We start from the raw sequence: 19,327 nt of genomic DNA on the forward strand, positions 1-19,327 counted from the left end.
GAATGTAAATATGGAAGTAGTGAGAGCGATGAGCCCAGGAATAGGTCCATTTAGTGGTTGAAAATGTACTGGGAACTAAGGCATACATAGTTTCCTATGTATGGAGTTTGTATAGATCAATCGTTTAAGCATTAAAGCCCTATGGGGTAGGTACAGCTATCCTCATTTTGTAGATGGGAAAAACGAAGCATGAAAAGATGAAGTGACCTGCCCGAGGTCACAGCTACAAGTGGCAGAACAAGGATTTGAGGTAGCCTTACTCCTGCGCTTTTAAATCACTGTCCTATACTATTAAAGCCAGCAGAGGATCCTGAGAAGCCGCAGCCAGTAGGCCAGGAGACAGAAGTAGTGGGAAGTGTCTTAGAAGCCAAATGGAGGGTTTCTAAGAGGGAGGAGATCAGCAGTCGGATGCCATCGAAGGGCCAAGGAAGAGTGCTGACACTTGCCAACTGGATTTAGTGAAATGAAGCCTTCTGGATGGCCTTAAGAAATGTGATTTTATTAGCCTGGTGGGTCCAAAAGCCCAATTACGTAGGGTCAGGAGAGAATGAGAGAAGAAATGGATGCGGTGATTTTGGACATCTCTGAGGTTTGTTAATAGGGAAACAGTAAAATGAGGTGATAGCCGAAAGATGCAGAGTGAGGACGTTTTTTTTATTTCTAAAAGATGGGTGAAACTGCAGTATCTTCGTTATTGGAAAATCCAGAAGAGGGAAAAATTTTGGTGCAAGAAAGAAGATATTTGCTAGGTCGATAGCCTTATGTAGGTAAGAGATTTGCTGCAGGGTTTGAATAAAGGGCTTAGCCTTTGGAACATGTTCACAAATGGAAGTAGTAATATGGACACAAGTACAAGTAAATTGGTGGGTTTGGTGATAGGTAAGTGGAAATTAGTTTCTTCTACAGGCCTTTATTTTTTTTAATGATAACTAGGATAAATGAAATGCGATATATCCATAAAATGTAATATACTACCTGATAATAAAAAGAAATGACGTACAGGCATACCTCAGAGAGAGAGCGAGTTTGGTTCCAGACCATTGCAGTGAAGCAAATACCACAACAAAGTGAGTCATGAATTTTTTGGTTTCCTAATGCATATGAAAGTTCTGTTTACACTATATTGTAGTCTATTAAGTGCAACAGCATTATGTCTTAACAAAACAATGTATATACCTAAACTAAAAACCGCTTTATTCCTAAGAAATGCTAACCCTCATCTGAGCCTTCAGCGAGTGGTAATCTCTTTGCTGGTGGACGGGCTTGCCTCAACGGTGAGAACTGCTCGCTGACCAGGGTGGTGGTTGCTGGAAGTTGGCGTGGCGGTGGCAATTTTCTTAAAACGATAGTTAATTTTGCCATATCAGTTGACTCTTCCTTCTGTGAATGATTGCTCTGTAGCATGCGATGCTATTTGATAGCATATTACCCACAGTAGAACGTCTTTCAAAATTGGACTCAGTCTTCTCAAACACTGCCTCTGCTTTGTCACCAGAGTTCGTGATATTCCAAGGTTTTGTTGTCATTTCAACAGTCTCCTCAGCCTCTTTACCCAGGGTAGATTTTATCTCAAGAAACCACTTTGCTCATCCATAAGGAGCAAGGCTCCACTACTAGATCTCTTGCTGTTTCTGCCACATTGACAGCTAGTTCCTCCACTGACATCTTGAACCCCAGCCCCAAGTCATCTATAATGGTTGACGTCAGCTTCTTCCAAACTTCCGTTAGTGTTGATATTTCGACCTCTTCCCATGACTCACGAATGTTCTTAATGGCATCTAGAATGGTGAATGCTTTCTAAAAGGTTTTTAATTTACTTTGCCCAGATTCATCAGAAGAATCACTATGGCAGCTATAGCTTTACCAAATGTATTTCTTAAGTAAGACCTGAAAGTTAAAATTACTTCTTGACCCAAGAGCTGCAGAACGGATGTTGCGTGAGCAGCCACAAAAACAACATAAATTTCATTGTCGATCTCCATCCAAGGTCTTGGGTGACCGACCAGGTGCATTGTCAGTGAGCAATGATATTTTGAATCTTTTTTTTCTGAGAAGTATGGTTTCAACAGTGGGCTTAAAATATTCAGTAAACCATGCTGTAAACAGATGTGTTGTCATCCAGGCTTTGTCCTATTTATGGAGTTCAGGCAAAGCAGAGTTCCCATAATTCTTAAGGGCCTTAGGATTTTTGGAATGGTAAATATCAGCTTCACCTTACAGTCACCAGCTGCATTAGCCCTTAACGAGAGTCATTATGTCTTTTGATGCTTGTAAAGCCAGGCATTGACCTCTCTCACTATGAAAGTCCTAGATGACATCTTTCAATATAAGAATGTTTTTTGTCTACATTGAAAATCTATTGTTTAGTGTAGCCACTTTTACTGATTATCTTATCTAATTCCTCTGGATAACTTGCTGCTTCACCTTGCATGTTTACATGAGGAAGAGGGCTGGTTAAGCCTCATGAACCATAGTCTACTAAGCAGTTCCACACTCTTCTGCCGCTTCCTCTCCTCTCAGCCTTCATAGAATTGAAGAGAGTTAGGGCCTTGCTCCAGATTAAGCTTTAGCTCCAGGGAATGTTGTGACCGGTGGTTCTATCTATCCAGACCAGTAAACCTTTCTCCTTATTAGCGATAAGGCTGTTTCAGATTCTTACTTGTGTGTTCACAGGAGTCGATCTTTCAATGTCCTTCAAGAACTTTTCTTTTCCATTTACAACTTGGCTATTTGGTGCAAGAGGCCTAGCTTTTGGACTGCTTCAGCTTTTGACGTGCCTTCCTCACTAAGCTGAATCATTTCTAGCTTTTGATTTAAATTGAGAGAGATGTAACTCACTCGAATACTTAGAAGCCATTGTAGGGTTATTAATTGGCTGAATTTCCTTGTTGTGTCGCAGTGAATAGGGAGGCCCAAGGAGAGGGGAGAGATGGGAACTGCAGGTTGGTGGAACAGTCGGAACAGCCTTTATGTGTTATGTTCACCATCTTATATGGGCACAGTTCGTGGCACCCCAAAGCCATTACAACAGCAGTATCAGAGATCACATATCACCATAACAGTATGTTTGGAATACTCCAAGGATTACCAAAGTGTGACACACAGACATAGATGGAGCAAATGACAACGAGAGACTTGATCACAAGGTTGCCACGAACCTTCAATTTGTTTTTTTTTTTTTTTAAAGCGGTATCTTCAAAACACAGTAAAAGGAAGTTCAATAAAACAAGGTGTGCCTGTACTAAGACGTGCTACAACATGGGTGAACCTTGAAAAGATATGCTGAGTAAAAGAAGCCCGTCACAGAGGATCACATAACTGATTCCAGTCATATGAAATGTCCAGGAGAGTCAGGTCCAATGAGACATAAAATAGAAATTTCATTTCTGTTGGGGTAATGAAAACGTTCTGAAGTTGATCGTGACGGTTGCCCAACTTCGAATAGACTAAAAACCATTGAATTGTACTCTCTCAGTGGGTGAATTGTAGGCTGTGTGAATTTTATCTCTGAAATTTTCATAAAACAGCTAAGTAGACAGGATTAAGGAGAAGTACGAACATGTGAAATAGATCTCTGAGAATATGAGAATATGAATTTACTAGGAAAGTTAAGATTGCTGGCCACAATTACAGAAGCACTTGTGGTTGTAGTTAGAAATGTAAAACGGGACCAGGCCTCCCGCTGGGGGCGGGGCAGCCCCAGCTGCGTTCACGTGCAGATGAAGTAGAAACCAGTGTTGAGGTTTTCCCAGGAGCTATGGTGAGGGAGAGCCATGGACTCGGAGGCAGGTAAGGAGCAAGGTAAACACATGAAGGGCACTGGGAGTAACCCTAGTGGGGTTGAAGATTATTCCGGGACGGGGGTCAGAAAGTAGCGTACTTGGTGAAATCATTTGTAATGAAAGGCCCAGGACTTCCTAGAGGCAGTGGCTGTGGGAGCGTGGGAGAAGAGCTGCCTTGCCTTTCCTCCTCATTCCGGATGTCCCTTCTGCCTCTCCCCCCACCCCCACCCCCACCCCATACACCTTCATATACCAAGTCCTTATTTTTCTTTAAAGATGCCATTTATATGTACCTTTTGTGTCCTTGTTTACATCCTTGGCGATTTCAAGGTCCCTTTGGCCGCCAACCACAGTATCAGCCTTCCTCTCTCCCACCCCCGCTTTCGCCCTTTAACATCTGTTTTTTATTTCGTGTAATTCTCAGCGTCTTTGCTGTGGATGGCAATGACACCTTCCCTTTAGTCTTGACTTATTTTTTAGATGTGAAACACTGTTTTCACATCATAGGAAATACCCACAGTTAGGTGTTGGTCATTTTGAATTAAACTTCAGTGTATTCTTCTACTTCCTGAATTTGAATACAGATGTTTTGGGCTGTCGCTTTTTTGGTCTGCCTTAAAATCTTGCTATTTTTTGAAATTGAGTCTTCTACCGAACGTGGTATTTCCCCAGGTGTGAACTCTTCCCCTTTTCGTTTGGCCTACATTCTGGGTAACACCGTGACTCCTCTCCCCTGAGCTCTAGGTAGACACATAGTAATCAGTGTCTGCAGCACGTGTCCACCAGATTAACCCAGATCCCTCCAGCTGTCAGTAGCGCCATGTGTAATTTGTCGTGTCTCCAAAAAAATGGCTTCTCCCTCAATTCCTGCATTGCTTCGATGCCTCCATCCACTCAGTCATTCAAAGCAGAGAGCTGTGTTCCTCCATCTCTTAAATTCTGCCCACTAAATGTCTTAAATCTCTTCCTCATCTCTAGCACCTCTGTTTCTGTTCAGTCTCATCTCTGTTCCCTTTATTGTTGGAATAAGAGCCTACCAGCTCTTCAGCGTCATCCGCTCCACGCTTTCCTGTGTACTGCTTTCTAGAAAGGTCTTTCAAAAATAAACATGGAATCATCCCTGTTAAAAATTCCTTGGTAGTTCCCCATTCCTTTTAGGTCAAAGCCCGAGTCCCTTCTCATGGCTGTAAGACCTCTGAATTACCCTGGACCGCCCACTCAGCCTCATAAACTTCATATTTTTTAATAGGCAGTTAATTTGTATTCACACACATTCTTTCTTGGTGCTTCAGCAATAAATTTCATCTTCTGTAGTATCTGCTCTGTTTTCTTCAGAAGACACACTTTGCTGCCTCGCCTTGCCGAGCCTTTTCCAAAGCTGCCGCTCTTGACCAGTAATGCTTCTCCTTACTCATTTTGGCCTTGTATATTGTTCCCTTCCTTTGACACCCAATTCAGACATTCCCTGGGACACCGACTCAGATTTGGACACATCGACTTCAGCAATTCCACCTTCGTCACCAAACTGGCTTGTGCCTACTCCTACAGCAAATGACATTTGTTCCTGCTAGGCTTTGTCCTGTTAGAAGGGGAAGTACTATCTTCCGCTTACCTTTATATCCCCAGCACAGTAAATGAGTTAATAATGTAAAGCTCAGACGCTCAATATGTGTGTGCATGAATTTATTTTTAATTTGTAACTCTAGAAAACTTGTCGGTGGTGTTGTACATCATACTTCTAGATAAAATGAATAATTGCCTTGAATGCCCTTTAGGCCTGGGTAACTCATTACATATCCCATTGTGTATGCATCATGTCAGTTTTCCTAATGAAAATAAAGTGAAATTCAGGTAGCATGCCTACCTGGGGCTTATGCCACCTGATATATTTTTAAGTAAAATATAACTTTTATTATAAAAGGAACACATGTTCACAACTATAGATGAGCGCAAAACAAAAAACAAAACCAAAAAAACACATCACTATTTCTGTGGCCTGAAGACCAGCATTTGGCATATGGGAGTATTCTGTTGGGAATCTAAATTTTTTTTGGTCTTTGAAAGGTTAAAAAGAAATCTACTTACAGTTGAGGGAAGGGATTTGAGCATATAACATGTAAAGCAAATCCTAAACACAAATGTATAGAATAGATTAATTAGGCAACTTTTTTCTTTATAGGAAACGTGTTTTACAGTAAATGTCAACCGTGTCAAATCAGTCCATGTGCACCCCAAACCATGTCATCAAGGGCTTAAGAGATGTGTTCCTAGAGATGAGCATATATTTTCAAAAGAACCATTGCCCATTTTCTCTTCTTTACAAGAGCGAGGTGACCTTGCACCCTTTGGCCACTGTCAGGTTTGTGGTTGAGGAAGCCGACCATCTTGCAGAAGTCAGGAATAGGACTTTTCCCATTTCCCTGCGAGAGTCACTCTTTCCTCTTAAAGACTCATCTGAACTTAACTCTATTGTTATAGAGTGCTTTGAACTCTTTTCCCATTTTTCTAGTGTTATTTAAATATTTGCCATTGTCCCTTCAATCCTATATAGATAGATGCCCGAATGTGCCACACTGACCTCTGTAACAGTAAACATTGGTCTTTTTCGTCCTTGAATAAAAGCTGGTGGGAAGGTAAAGTTTGTTTTGTGTAAGTACTTCTATGTGTGATACCTCTTAAAAGAGGCTGTACTTAGGTGCATGTACCTTATGTTGCTTGTTTTGAGTTAAATCCTACAAATGTTGGGACTGTGCAATTCCTTTAAAAAGTGAGAGCAAGTATTTACCTTAGATGCTTTTGTTGTCCCGCTGCGGTGTATACTTAATAAATGTTCACTAGATGATATGAAGAATGTCCTGAATTTTATTTCAATCCGATACGGTATAGGCGGTGATGCTCTGTATTCATGGTCTGGGATTTTCCTAGAGTCTGTGGAGAGGCGGGGTCTTTGCCTCAATCACCATTTCACATTTTCTACCTTCTCATTGTGGGAATGAGCATTTCTCACCTTTAGACCTGACATGGAGGCTCAGCTTATTCACATTCTCCCGGCTACCAAAGTGCTTGACTGTAAAGTGTGGTGCATATCGGGGGACCAGGAGAGGGTCGGGTCGCTAATATCATCTTAATGATTGGAAATGAAAAATGTTGTGTTTGTTTTTGCAGAGTCAGATATTTAGTGCTAGGATATTTATTATCTGTCAACATAGATATGTGGAATAATGATTTCAGCACTTGAGTGTGTCCCAGGCTCTGAGTTCTTCTGTATTTTATGCCATTTAATCTCAAGAGGCAGGTATTATCATCCCTATTTGAGGCACAAGTCCAAGGTCACTCCTATGTTAGACTGTATTTCACCAAACATACTTCTCTTTAAGCATTTAAAGACGGTATTTGGTTTAAGTAAAAACCAGAGCTTGTGAGTGTTCATGTTGAAAGAGTTACGACCTGGGACGCGTACATTTTTCGGTCCACTACCCAGTGCTGAAGTCTTACAAAACAGGACTGGACCACGTGTTGTGAAGGGTAAAACCTGAAGCAGAAATTTTTATCACAGTTTTAAGTGTTTATATAGAAAATCTGGGAGTAAACAGGACTTGTTAAGTGTTTACTAAAGCAAGTGAGAGGAAGTGATTGAAGATGTAAATATGAAATAACACGGGGGGAAAATATGAAACTGCTTAAAGTGTTGGGTGTGCTCTTGGGTCATTTTTCTTTCAGGCCCGCACAAGCCTTTCTCTTACCGTTGGCAATCGATAGTCAACCATGACTTGCTCAAAGACCATTCTGTGGTACACGGGCAAATAGCATATTCCAACAATACGGGAACATTTTCCATTGTCAGAGTAACTCCTATTGGTCATACAGTATTTGCCTTGTGATGTTTATATTTGCAGAAAAATAAACTAAGAGAAAAACAGTGGCTTTCTGTTACTTAAGTGGTGAGCCAAAACAGGAATCCTTCCTTCTTTCCCGTGTCATCATAAGTGACAGATTGTTGAGTTTGTGTAATTCTTACACTAAAACATGAGCAGACCCTCATGTAAGTGGGAACTAAAGCTGATAAGTTTCGTCACTTTCAACAGCACCAGCTTTCATCAGTCTTGCTGTCCTTTGAGAAGTGAATAGAAAGTGAATGGCTGAACACTCAGCATTATTCAGCAGTCATTTCAGGTAGCAAGTTACACATACTGTGCTTTGAAAGGGGTCCTCTGCGTTTGGGTACAGATCTTTAGAAGCATTCGTGTTTAATGCTTACTGTACAATAACTACATGAGGCATTTTAATGACATGGAATCTAAGAGATCTCCCTCTACTAATTTTCTGGTCAGCGACCTCATTTTTTTCTAGTAATGAAGTCAGATTAGGACTTCGAGTGTAAAATTTTCTAAGAGTACCTCTGGAATCACTTTTGGTCGACTTGAATAGTTTGGTTCTCTCTCTCATTAGGACTTAGCACATTGTGTTTCTCCAGTGTTTTAAGTATGTCGAGTGGTAAATAGCTACTAATGAAAGCTCTAGGAGATTTTGACATATTCTTTCCGAAAATTGGTATATTACAATTTCCTTTTCCAGCTTATTTTGTTGTTTACCTACCTTAGCTACTAATGGATACAGTGTACTAATCATGTGTATCTTTACATAATCTATAGTGTACATATTCTATAGTGTATCTTTAAGTTATGGGGTCCTCACATCAGGTATTTGTATGCTCGGTAGACACAAACAATACAAAATTTTGGTTCTGGATTGAATTTCATTTTGCTTCAAGCTCCACAGGAGACCGTTGAAAATGCAATGCCATCTTCTCTTTTATTTACATTTTAATTTTTATTGCTTTAGGTACTCAAGGAGTTGCACCTGGTCCTGTAATTGGGCTCCAGGCACCGTCTACTGGCCTCCTTGGAGCCCGACCTGGCCTGATCCCACTCCAGCGCCCGCCAGGAATGCCTCCACCTCATTTACAGCGATTTCCTTTGATGCCGCCTCGTCCCATGCCACCGCACATGATGCACAGAGGTCCACCGCCAGGCCCCGGGGGCTTTGGGATGCCTCCACCTCATGGAATGAAAGGTCCCTTTCCACCACACAGCCCCTTTGTTAGGCCTGGTGGAATGCCAGGGCTTGGGGGCCCGGGCCCGGGCCCGGGAGGTCCTGAAGACAGAGACGGAAGGCAGCAACAGCCACAGCAGCAGCAGCAGCAGCCGCCACCACAACCACAACCGCAGCAGCCACCACCAACTCAGCAGCCACCACCAACGCAGCAGCAAACGCAACCGTTTAGAAATGATAACAGGCAGCAGTTCAATTCAGGTAGAGACCAAGAAAGGTTTGGAAGAAGATCTTTCGGAAATAGGGTGGAAAATGACCGGGAACGGTATGGGAACCGTAATGATGATAGAGATAGTAGTAATCGTGAAAGGAGAGAGTGGGGAAGAAGGAGCCCTGACCGGGACAGACACAGAGACTTGGAAGAGAGAAATAGACGTTCTAGTGGGCATCGAGACAGAGAGAGAGATTCTAGAGATAGAGAGTCTCGTAGAGAGAAGGAAGAAAACCGAGGAAAGGAAAAGCCCGAGGTGACAGACAGGGCAGGTGGTAACAAAATTGTTGAACCTTCCATTAGCCAAGTGGGAAATGTAGACACTGCTTCAGAACTTGATAAGGGGGAGCCGGAGTCTGCAATCGTAAAACCTTCTGAAGAGTTACCTGCTGAGGCTACCTCATCCGTTGAACCCGAAAAGGATTCCGGCTCAGCAGCAGAGGCTCCTCGTTAGAGACTGGAATTTGTTAAAATGTGACAGTGACACTTGCTGGAGTGTAGAGTTTGAGGTGTACAGATGCTGTATTATATTTGCTCCTGCTATATCACAGCCCCGCAGTAGTTGGTGGGGAATGGTAAGCAATTTGATTGCTTCCCTTCTATTTAAAAATAGCCACAAAATAACAAAAAATACTGAAAATATGAATAAATATTACCCTTTTTGCTGTAACTTTTTAAAAGTTTTGACTTTAAAAAGTTTACAAATCGTTAATTAGAAGTGCTCTCTATTTTTTTTTTTTTTTAATTTAAGACAAGGTAACGGTGAAAGCTCCACAAAACAATAGGGATGTTTTTAATAAACTCTATTTTCGTAACAAACTTTAATGTGTGCTATTCTTCATATACTGCATTAAGGTGGAAAAGGACTGTTCATCAGAATTTGAGCTGTTGATACTGTGTGGGAATCTAAATTAGACTTATGTGATGGAAACAGACATCTTATGTAGTTTGCAAACACTTTCATTTGTAGTACTTTTGATTTTTAAAAGTGTTTCATAAGGTAGACTTTGGTTTTAATCTTAGTTTTGCAATTCAATTGATCGAGTCTTTTTAGCCATTGGCTTCCAGGTAAATGTTGCCCTAATTTGTGAAGAAATTTTGCTGGGGGCAAAGTTGGATCCTAGCATTACCCGTTGTACTATGCGTTATCTGATTGCCTGGATAGTACTTATTTAGAAAGGTTGGGTATTTTTCTTACCATCCTATTAAATTTTTCAAAAAGATGTGAGAAATGAAGATAACATTTGCAATATAAAAGCTTGTCTTATACCATTAAGGACTTCAGTGCAACCTATTGTTTCCTATAAGCCTTGCCTGTTGCCTTTCTTGACTGGTTTTTTAATCTCCCCTGCTGGGCAGAGGTAGACTGGACGTTTTGCCACCTGTACTTTCTCTCCTCGCTTAAAATTGTTTTAAGTGAAAAACAGTTGTAGGTTACAAGAACAATTACGTGAAGACATCCAAAGCCAAATCAAAGCTATACCCGAGGTAGCACGGAAAAGCACTTACCTAACACTGCTGCCTGGTGCCAAGGGAAGGCCCTGCTGTTAACAATCCGAGGATCTGTGGTCTTGTCGAAGCTTTTTTCCTAAGTTACATTTTTTTAACTGTCCTAGTTTCATTGTGCTGAGCAGTTAATCTTTTCTTTACCCTCACCCCTAGGAGAAGCTGCTTTACTTGGTTTTTAAATAATACTGAGCAGCAAGATCGTTTTGATGGGGAGAATATATCTAGGGCAGTGTTCTTGTGCTCCTGCCTTTAGAACATAAGAGGAAATCCCATTTCATACCTGCAGGCTTGAATGATAACGCTTTGGAGTTTTATGTTGGCCCACTAAGAAGTTTAAAAGTCCTAACTGCTTCTGAGAAGAAACAGACATCCTATATTATTCTTAGTGTTCAGATTTCAAGAACTTGCAGCCTGTATTTCCAATCGAAAGTATTGAGATCACCCTATCTGCACATAAAAACCCTAAAAGTACTAAAAGTGGTAGCGCTTACACCTGAGGCCTTAAAGGTCACAAGGGAGTCCCTGTACTTGAGTCTTATCCCACATAATGTAAGGTTATACACTAGTGAAATGTTTTTAAATTCTCTATTTGACAAGTTTTAACCTCTTACCATGAGCATATTGTTCTTTATCACCTACTTTAACTTTGAAAACACTATAAATTCTTTTGAAATTAACTTTTCTATGTGATCACATTTGATAAGAGTGCATCACATATTTATGATCAGAATTTTAACTTTTTTCTGGTTTCGCTACCAGAAATATTTTAGTTTTCAATTAATAGACAACTGTAATCCACAGTCAAACTTGATTACCATTTCATTTAAAAGCATTCTCTTACAGGTACATGAGTACCTACATTGAGAAACTGACTCGAATTCACTAATCAGGTGTGTGAATTCTTAAACAGCCAGAACGCAGAAACATTCCCTTGGTGTAGTCCCTATAGGGTATTTCTTTAAAGGGCTAATCTGAAAGCAGATCGTGCCAACTTCTACTTTTGTTATAAATTAAATGTTAACAGGTCTTCAAAAGTGGAATATGTACCATTCTGGCAGGTAGGTAAATTAATCTTATTCTTAACTGAGACTCTACTGTGCCGTTCACAATTTCACTAAGTTATTAAAGAGCTCTCAAGTCATAACATCTACATTTTAAAATATAAACAAGTACTTTTTGAATCAAATGGTAAGCGGATAAGTAGGAAAAGCTCCTTAATTTCCCTAAAGCTGACAAATAGCCTATTTGCCCAAGATTAAAGTTCAAGTTAGTCTTAGTTAAAAGACTAGCTATTAAAAATTTAAACATCTTGATTATCTCATTTAAAACTTTCAGGAGAGCTCTCAAATACCTGTCAGTATATTCCTAAATCTGTTCAATTCGAGCTCTATGTATATCGGAGCTCATTTAGAATTTCAACTTGGATACTTTAATAAGCTAAAACACAGTGCCCTATCGGGTATTGTTATCGCCGGATTGAATGAGAACTGAAGAAACGTAGACAATTAAGTGTAATACTCATATGTGATTAAGTCTGGCAAAATACAAATAGCGCTGAAACAGACATTTTAATTGAGTTTTATAAAATTATACAAATCTTTGAAGTGATCGTAAATCAGTTATTACAGGTACTTAAAGCAATTAAAAAAAGACACAAATTATACTTTTAAGGGTACAGTGTTTAATGTTTATCAAGTTAAATTTCTACAACTAGCAAGGGAACAACAGATGAGTTACTAGGACTCAGACCTTGTCCTAGGGAATGTTTACTGGGCGATCCCAATGACACCACAAGCCAAACGACTTCCAGCATTTCCCGTCTTTTTACTTTCATCATTTTCACCTTTGCCCAAGTCATCTGGTTTTTCATGGACCTTGAAAAAATTTTAAGAACATATAACTTAGGACTATCGAGTAATTACCATCTATTCCCAACAATACCCAAAGACCTCTAAGAACCACTTAAAAATAGCAAACAGCGTGTTAAAATAACCCTAGGGAAACATTTATTCTAGTAGTATAAAGAGTGGTACTAAAAGTTTGATGATGCAAAAATATAAATTACCTTTAAACGCTAGGTAAGAGTTGCTATCTCTATATGAAATATTAAAACTCAAACAATTCTGTTACAGGCTATCACATGCTGATCTTAATCCTCTATAAGAAATTTTAGTAACCTTAGTTATAGTAGTCATTCTTTTATACTATAAATTATTTTGAGAAAAAAATGGAAAGTGGAACCCCCCCCAAAAAAAGATATATCAAAATCGTGCTTAATCGACCATAACGTAAGAGGTAACCGTAAAACTATCTTGAACTATTTAAAAGGAGTACTGTAAGTTCTTCTCATCAAACATTTATAAAGCATTTTTCTGCTTCTCAACTGTGGCTGAAGAAAATTCTCAGGATAAAGGGTCAACTGAAAGGAAGTGACTGCTGGATGCTAACTGCCCTCTGCAGCAGGCACCGGAGACGACTTGGTGTTTTGCAGGAACCAGATGCAGCTCCCAAGGGTAACGGGGCACCCACTTCCCCCACATTAAACAAGGGATGAGACCTGCAGGCACGAATGTTAATACTGAGGTCTGTCCAAGATTTTAGAATCAACAAAATGTCCTGTTTAACTACAAGGGGAAAACCCAATAGCGGCAAGAAAACCTGGCTGTTTTAAAACTAAAGACTACTGTTTATGCAAGACAGATATAATATGATCAAATGTAATCTGCTTTACTACTGCATCTTAGCAGAACAGTGTTAACTGACCTAGATAATTTATCTTCACTGTAATCATCCAATAAAATAATTGCTTTTTCTAATCTGAACTAATGGTACAATTTATGTGGACCCTTAGAAACCAGGATTAATAATCATGAAATCACGAAGATACAGGACTGTGTTAGAAGAAGTCTTACGCATATCCTTATCACACGAAAACTCACCACCATAGTGCGGCCAATGATGGAATGGTCTCCCGAGAGGGCAATCATAGAGTCTTCGATGTGCACGTGAGCCATCCCATCTTTGCCGGCAGTCACGTTGCCCAGGTCGCCAACATGCCTAATGTTGCAAAGCAATGGAGAGACTAGGAATGCTTTCCATTTAACTTAACATCAGAATAGTTCATGAACAAAATTAAAAACTCAAAATTTTTAATAAAAGCCCTTTTTCCAGATTGACAAAATTTGGGGACACATACAAATTTTAAAACAAGTAAGTAGGCAGTCTAGACACACGGCTCTTTAAACGAGGCCTCGAGTCTACACATGATGCCCTGGGAAGAGTCATGGGTTGGGGGACACCTCTAATTTCAGAGGCAGAGCGCTGAACGATGTGCTCTCAGTCACTGAGTTATGCCTATGAACTCTTGGCATGGCTAAGAAAGCTCTGCCCCCCAGGCTTCTGTTACAAACTTATTAATCCTTGTCCTTAAGTTTAATATTCTCCTGAAAGGCTCTCAGAAACCAAACACATACGAATGGACTCTCATCGAATTTTCAATATCGAATTTTTAGCTACCAAGCTTCCTATGTTTCACAATGATGGTTTATTTTGCTAGTGGTTGACAGTACTGTTATTCATGACATTTCCTGTATTAGTTCCCTTTGGCACTTGTATTAGTTCTATATTCAATAAATGCTACGAAACCAAATCGTGTTAAGTGTCCCCATTTGTCAATTCCTCAGCCCAGGCAGTCACGTTAGCATTCCAGCATTTGGAGGCAGGGAGTTACATGGACGAGAGCAATTACGTCAGCATGCAATTTGCAGGTGGCAGAGCCACACTGACTCCAAAAGGCGATTTCCGTTACTGAGAACTAAGCGTTTGGTCACTCACCTCTCTTCATCCTTTGGCCCACCATGTGTTTTGCCAAGTGGATTGAAGTGAGGACCTGCACTGGTACAGCCTATTTACCAAAAAAAAGGAAAGAAAGAAAGAAAAAGAAAAGAAAAAAGTAGCTAAATTCCAAAGTAAATTCTAAAAAACTATTAATGGTTAAAACCTTAAATAAAGAACTGACGTACATCATGACTTCTAGGCTGATACAAACAGGAAGCAACACCTTAGTATAAGCAAAGTGGGCTAGGTGTAGCAACAAGTTCTAATTACTCTGTGACACTGGTAAACTTAATGCCATTCTCTGGGCTTTAGTTTCTTCACTGCCCTGTAAAAATAAGAGGGCCAACACCTGATCTTCAACAGTTCGTCTGTTAAAACCCCATGATTATGATCCTGGTCTGTAAGAAGGCAGAATACCTTAACTACAAAAAACTTATCTCCCCAGCAGCTACCACCAAGCAGCTCTCCTGTCTGTGGCCTCAACCTGGTGTGTGCAGAATACGAAAGGGCGAAAGGGCGCCTCATGTCCAAGGGCCAAGGCTGTGGCCTCGCACGACCCCGAGGAGGGTGGGGGAACAGCATTCAGCTGGATCCTGTAACAAGGGCGCTCCCATGGCCATGCATACAACACGACCACCACACGGCAGGGCTTCTTTTGTGACATGGCTTCCTTCATCCAGCTGCTGATGGGAAGTTTCCACTGTTCATGGCTTCCACCCAGCACCCCTTCCCCACCCCCGACCCTCCCCTCCAGGAGAGAAGAGAGCAAGACACAGGAAGCAGCATAGTTAAGTCAAAGCCATAGAGCAGTGGACCTCCCAAGGCAGAGGCAGCAAAACCAAGTAACGAGACATTTTATAATTGTTGAAGTAGATCAAATCTGACCATTAAATCGCTATTTATAGGAACCAAATTATGGAATATTAAAAACAAGGTCCAGCAAAATGAATCAAGTTCTCATCGTAAAGTCTAAACACTGTCAGATTATTCAAATATGGCAAAAGATTACTAAAAGCATTTTTAACCCATAAATTGTTAACTTGCTTCTAATCCCAAAGTGAGAAAATGAAATTCAATCCAAAGCCCCAGTAATTTACATTCTATCTTCAGTCTGTATCTTACTTCTGGCTAAGGACCTCGCGTTGGAGGTGTGGCACTCCTACCAGGTAAGGCAAATAAATGCAGACCCTGCGCTTAAAGCACCTGCTCTCAACCTCAAGAACACCTGGGATCACACAAAAGGTAAGAAAGTAACTGAATTTTTTGTTTTTCTTAAAAAACACCTAAGACTCTTATATAATCAAGCCATAATCACGATCAAAAAAAAAAAAAACAAAAAAACCCATCAAACTCCTTCCTTTCCACACTTGAGTCAAAAACTAGTTTTGTGGCTCATCTCCCTAAGGTTGACCTTCGTAGTCATAGAAACCTTTTTTTTTTAAATGTTTTAAGCGTTTTTCATGTTTGGGGACAGTGCTGCTCAGTTCCGTCTACGTTACCAGGTTAAACAGGTATGGGCCACTAGGCTGGCACCCACCTTGTGTATTATCCCCGAACTGATGGACGTGGAACCCATGGTCACCTTCAGTCAATCCTGTGATGGTTCCCGAGACCACGACCAGCCCATTTCTCTGTATTCGGAGAAAAGTGCGAGACGTTTGAGAGAGCAAGTGCCCTGAGCAAAGACAACAGTTGAATTACACCTTTACCACTCACAGGAGTGTGGAAAGAACGTGGCATTGGGAGTCCACACACCTGTGTCCAAATCGCAGGCCCACCGCTTCCCAGCAGGGAACTTCCAGCAAGTAGCTTACCTGCTCTAGGCCTCCATCCCGAACCCAGGGAGATGGTGACCGTACCTTGTTCTAACACTCCTCACCAGCAGCCCCGTGGCCAGGTATCAGGACTAAACAAAGTAGCACAGAAAAGGCACCTAGCAGAGTGGCAAGCAGTGAGCACGTCAACGGTGGATCTGCAGGCTTTGTAGTTCTGTCTCTCTTACAATGAATATTAATAGGTTCCGGTTTATTTTGTAAATACTTCTGAATAGGTTATATGTGTACATGGTGAGGATATGTGTACATATCAAACTTTTTAACCCAGATGTTAGCACATGCTTTTTGGAACCTTTTTTTTTCATACAGACACTTTTTCACATAGCAAATATACAGATTTGCCTTAAAAAAAGAAAAAGGGAAAAAGGCACCCTGGAAATATCCAACTGGCTGCGCCCTAGGATCCCTGTTCTCCACTCTCCACCAGGGGGTGCTTATCAGATTCCAGCATAAATTTTGTGTGTGGTAACACTGGTACACAAGATTACATATATTTCAGCTGTACGTTACAATTCCAGCATAGACGTTTTCGATACATAGCCAGAAAATAACCTATCCCACTGTCCCCAGAGGACTAATTCTAGTCTCTGACCGGAGGTACTGTTTTCTGAAGTCTTTTTAGGCACTGAAACCTCAGTAACCTTTCTGCTCTAACTACTGAGACCAAAAAGACAAAAACACAAAAGCAGGTGAAAATAACACAGAAGTATCGTCATTCAGGCTATGGTGATGGGTAATGGTATTGCTGGCTACATACAGAAATCAAGTAAGTTACCATTACAAGTACAAAGATCTTAGGAACTAAAAATATACACAAGCACCCACACCACACAGTAATACACAGGATACCGTCTTTATTTTTAAATAGTCAAGACCAACGGTTGCAAGAGGTGTTAGTTAGCCTTGAACATGTGACTTTCCACAGGATAAATACCACTGCTCAAATCAAGTAGGGTGGCGACTGCTGCCCTTTTTTGCTTTTCTTTTTGAGAATATACTATGATTCTTCGGAGTACAACCTTTAATTTTAGAGAAACTCAAACATGAATGTCCTCTCCCAAAATACACTGTGTTATCAAAAGCACAGAGAGACAAACAGGGCAGGTTCTTCGAGCCTCCGTTTAATGGATGTTGCACAGAGCACATGAGTAGCTCATAGTATGCTTCCTGGGCGCAACCCTGTAGGGCCAGGTTGTTATCTAAAGGAGTAAAACATGTCAGGGGTGTCAACGGGGCCAGCACAGTGCTGCCCTGGTCTACTGAAGGCTCAGTAAGGGCAGATCTCCAAATTCTTCAAGAGAAGCTAGAAATACAGACTGACAGGTGAAATTTTCTAATTCTAAAATATTGGAAAATAATCCAAAAATTTAAATACTCAATAGGCCAAATACAGTTTATTGCCAATTTAACGTGTCTCCATGACTGTAGAGCTGTAATGCTTAACTATGCAAGTGTCTTTATCAGGTACAAACACCACCACCAAAACGGAACAGAAAGGAGGAAGGCGTTCAAGCTGCCCAGGGAAGGTGGAAAACTCCAGGAGCTCGGTTCCGTACGGATTCACAGCCTGGCTTCTGAACGTAACGCCAGGAGCCATTTTTCAGTGGCCTGAGAGAATTCTCAGAATCTCTAGTATCGGCGAATTAGTGGGACCAGAGGAACGACAAAACGAAGCCTGGCAAATGAAAACGGCAAAATTCAGTCAAATGCCGAGGGCCTGTTCCAGAAAATCTGGAAACCACTTAAAGAGAAAAATTACGCTGGAATATAGGTGTGCTCCCCTGTGTAAATTTCACAGATGGGCCACTCACATTTCTGTAAACCATTTTAAAAGTATATACAGAAATATATATATTATTATATGAGTGATATATATATCATATATATATATACACACACACATATATATATCACTCATATAATAATCTCTAGTGAATAACAAGCCAACTACCAACAATTACCACCAGCTGCTAACCTCACTAAGATTTGGGGGGAAAGTCTTACCACAAGCACCTCCCTTAAAACGTGTTTTACATGATCAATAACGAGTATTTCTGTGTCCTTTATGTTACAGAATCTGTTCAAAAGTTTGTTTTCTACCATCTCAGTAACAGACCTATTGGTAGAGCGATGTCAAAGTCACTTTCCAGAGAATCTGGTTAAACAAATGATCTAACACCAGAGTTAAGTGACAATTGCATGCAAAGAAAACACTCCACCGCTGCGAACGGAAACACGCCAAACCCCATCCACTACCTTCCACCCACAGTAATTCTCCACCCTCGGTACACATTAGAACCGCTTTGCAAACTTTAAAAACAGCACTGCTCGGACTGCACCCCAATAAATTCTGATGTAACTGGTCTGGACTTGGACCCTGTAATCTGTTTTTTAAAAAACTCTCCAGATCTACGCACCCACGGTTAAAATCCGCTGCTCTGGAAAACCCCCAACAAGGGAGTCGGTAAGAACTCTGGCTTTTCGGAGCTTTGGAGCTTTGTCCAGGGTCATCTTCTTGGCCCTTACAGCCTGACCGTGACCCAGAGTAGAAGGATCAGCAAACTATTCCGTAAAGGGGCGCATACGGACTGTCGCCTATTCTTGTTTTTCATGACCCTTTAAACATAAACGCATAAAAACCGCTCTTGGCTGTACAAATATCAGTTCCGGATGGATGTGGCCTGTGGGCCAGGGTCTGCAGGACCCTGAACTAGAGAGCTCCAGTGGGACAGGAAGCCCCAAAGCGATAACGAATGCGACGACACCCTGCGGCCCGGCGCACTCGCTGCTCTCGGAGCTCCAGGGCGGGCCGGGCCTTGAACTGCGCCACTGAGAGTCGCAGGATCCTCAAGACCCAGAAAACGACCCCGCAAGGAAGGGCCACGGCCTTTCCAAAAGCGTCAGGTCGCCGCCCGGGCCTACAGACGCCGAGGCCCTGAAGGCGGCTGATCTGCCTCCCTCGCGCTCTCTCCTGCCTCCCGGGCCCGAGTAGTTGGCACCCAGCGGGCGGCCCGCCCTGCATCCCGCCCAGGCCCAGCCCC

At 41.4% G+C, this 19,327-nt stretch overlaps 2 protein-coding genes and 1 long non-coding RNA gene across 3 annotated transcripts in view; 1 reads left to right on the top strand and 2 right to left on the bottom strand.

The window, feature by feature from the left end:
* Positions 1-9,924, top strand: part of SCAF4 (SR-related CTD associated factor 4) — a gene marked incomplete at its 5' end in the record, with an annotated part of 36,444 nt that extends 26,520 nt beyond the window's left edge. Inside the window, one exon of the mRNA XM_023519719.1 lies at positions 8,625-9,924. Coding sequence (XP_023375487.1) covers positions 8,625-9,559 — 935 coding nt within the window. The remainder of the gene's footprint in view (positions 1-8,624) is intronic.
* Positions 9,925-12,166: 2,242 nt separating this feature from the next.
* Positions 12,167-19,327, bottom strand: part of SOD1 (superoxide dismutase 1) — a 7,736-nt gene continuing 575 nt past the window's right edge. The window contains exons 2-5 of the mRNA XM_011373845.2: positions 15,989-16,082; positions 14,449-14,518; positions 13,554-13,671; positions 12,167-12,488 (exon numbers count right to left, since the gene is read on the bottom strand). Of these exons, the coding sequence (XP_011372147.1) occupies positions 12,381-12,488; positions 13,554-13,671; positions 14,449-14,518; positions 15,989-16,082 (390 nt within the window). The 3' untranslated portion in view covers positions 12,167-12,380. The remainder of the gene's footprint in view (positions 12,489-13,553; positions 13,672-14,448; positions 14,519-15,988; positions 16,083-19,327) is intronic.
* Positions 16,531-19,321, bottom strand: LOC111728855. Its single transcript, XR_002775978.1, has 2 exons — positions 18,704-19,321; positions 16,531-17,961 (listed from the first exon to the last, which is right to left on the bottom strand). It is a non-coding gene; the product is annotated as an uncharacterized LOC111728855 (long non-coding RNA).

This window comes from Pteropus vampyrus, unplaced genomic scaffold, assembly GCF_000151845.1.
Source record: "Pteropus vampyrus isolate Shadow unplaced genomic scaffold, Pvam_2.0 Scaffold233, whole genome shotgun sequence".
Taxonomy (NCBI): domain Eukaryota; kingdom Metazoa; phylum Chordata; class Mammalia; order Chiroptera; family Pteropodidae; genus Pteropus; species Pteropus vampyrus.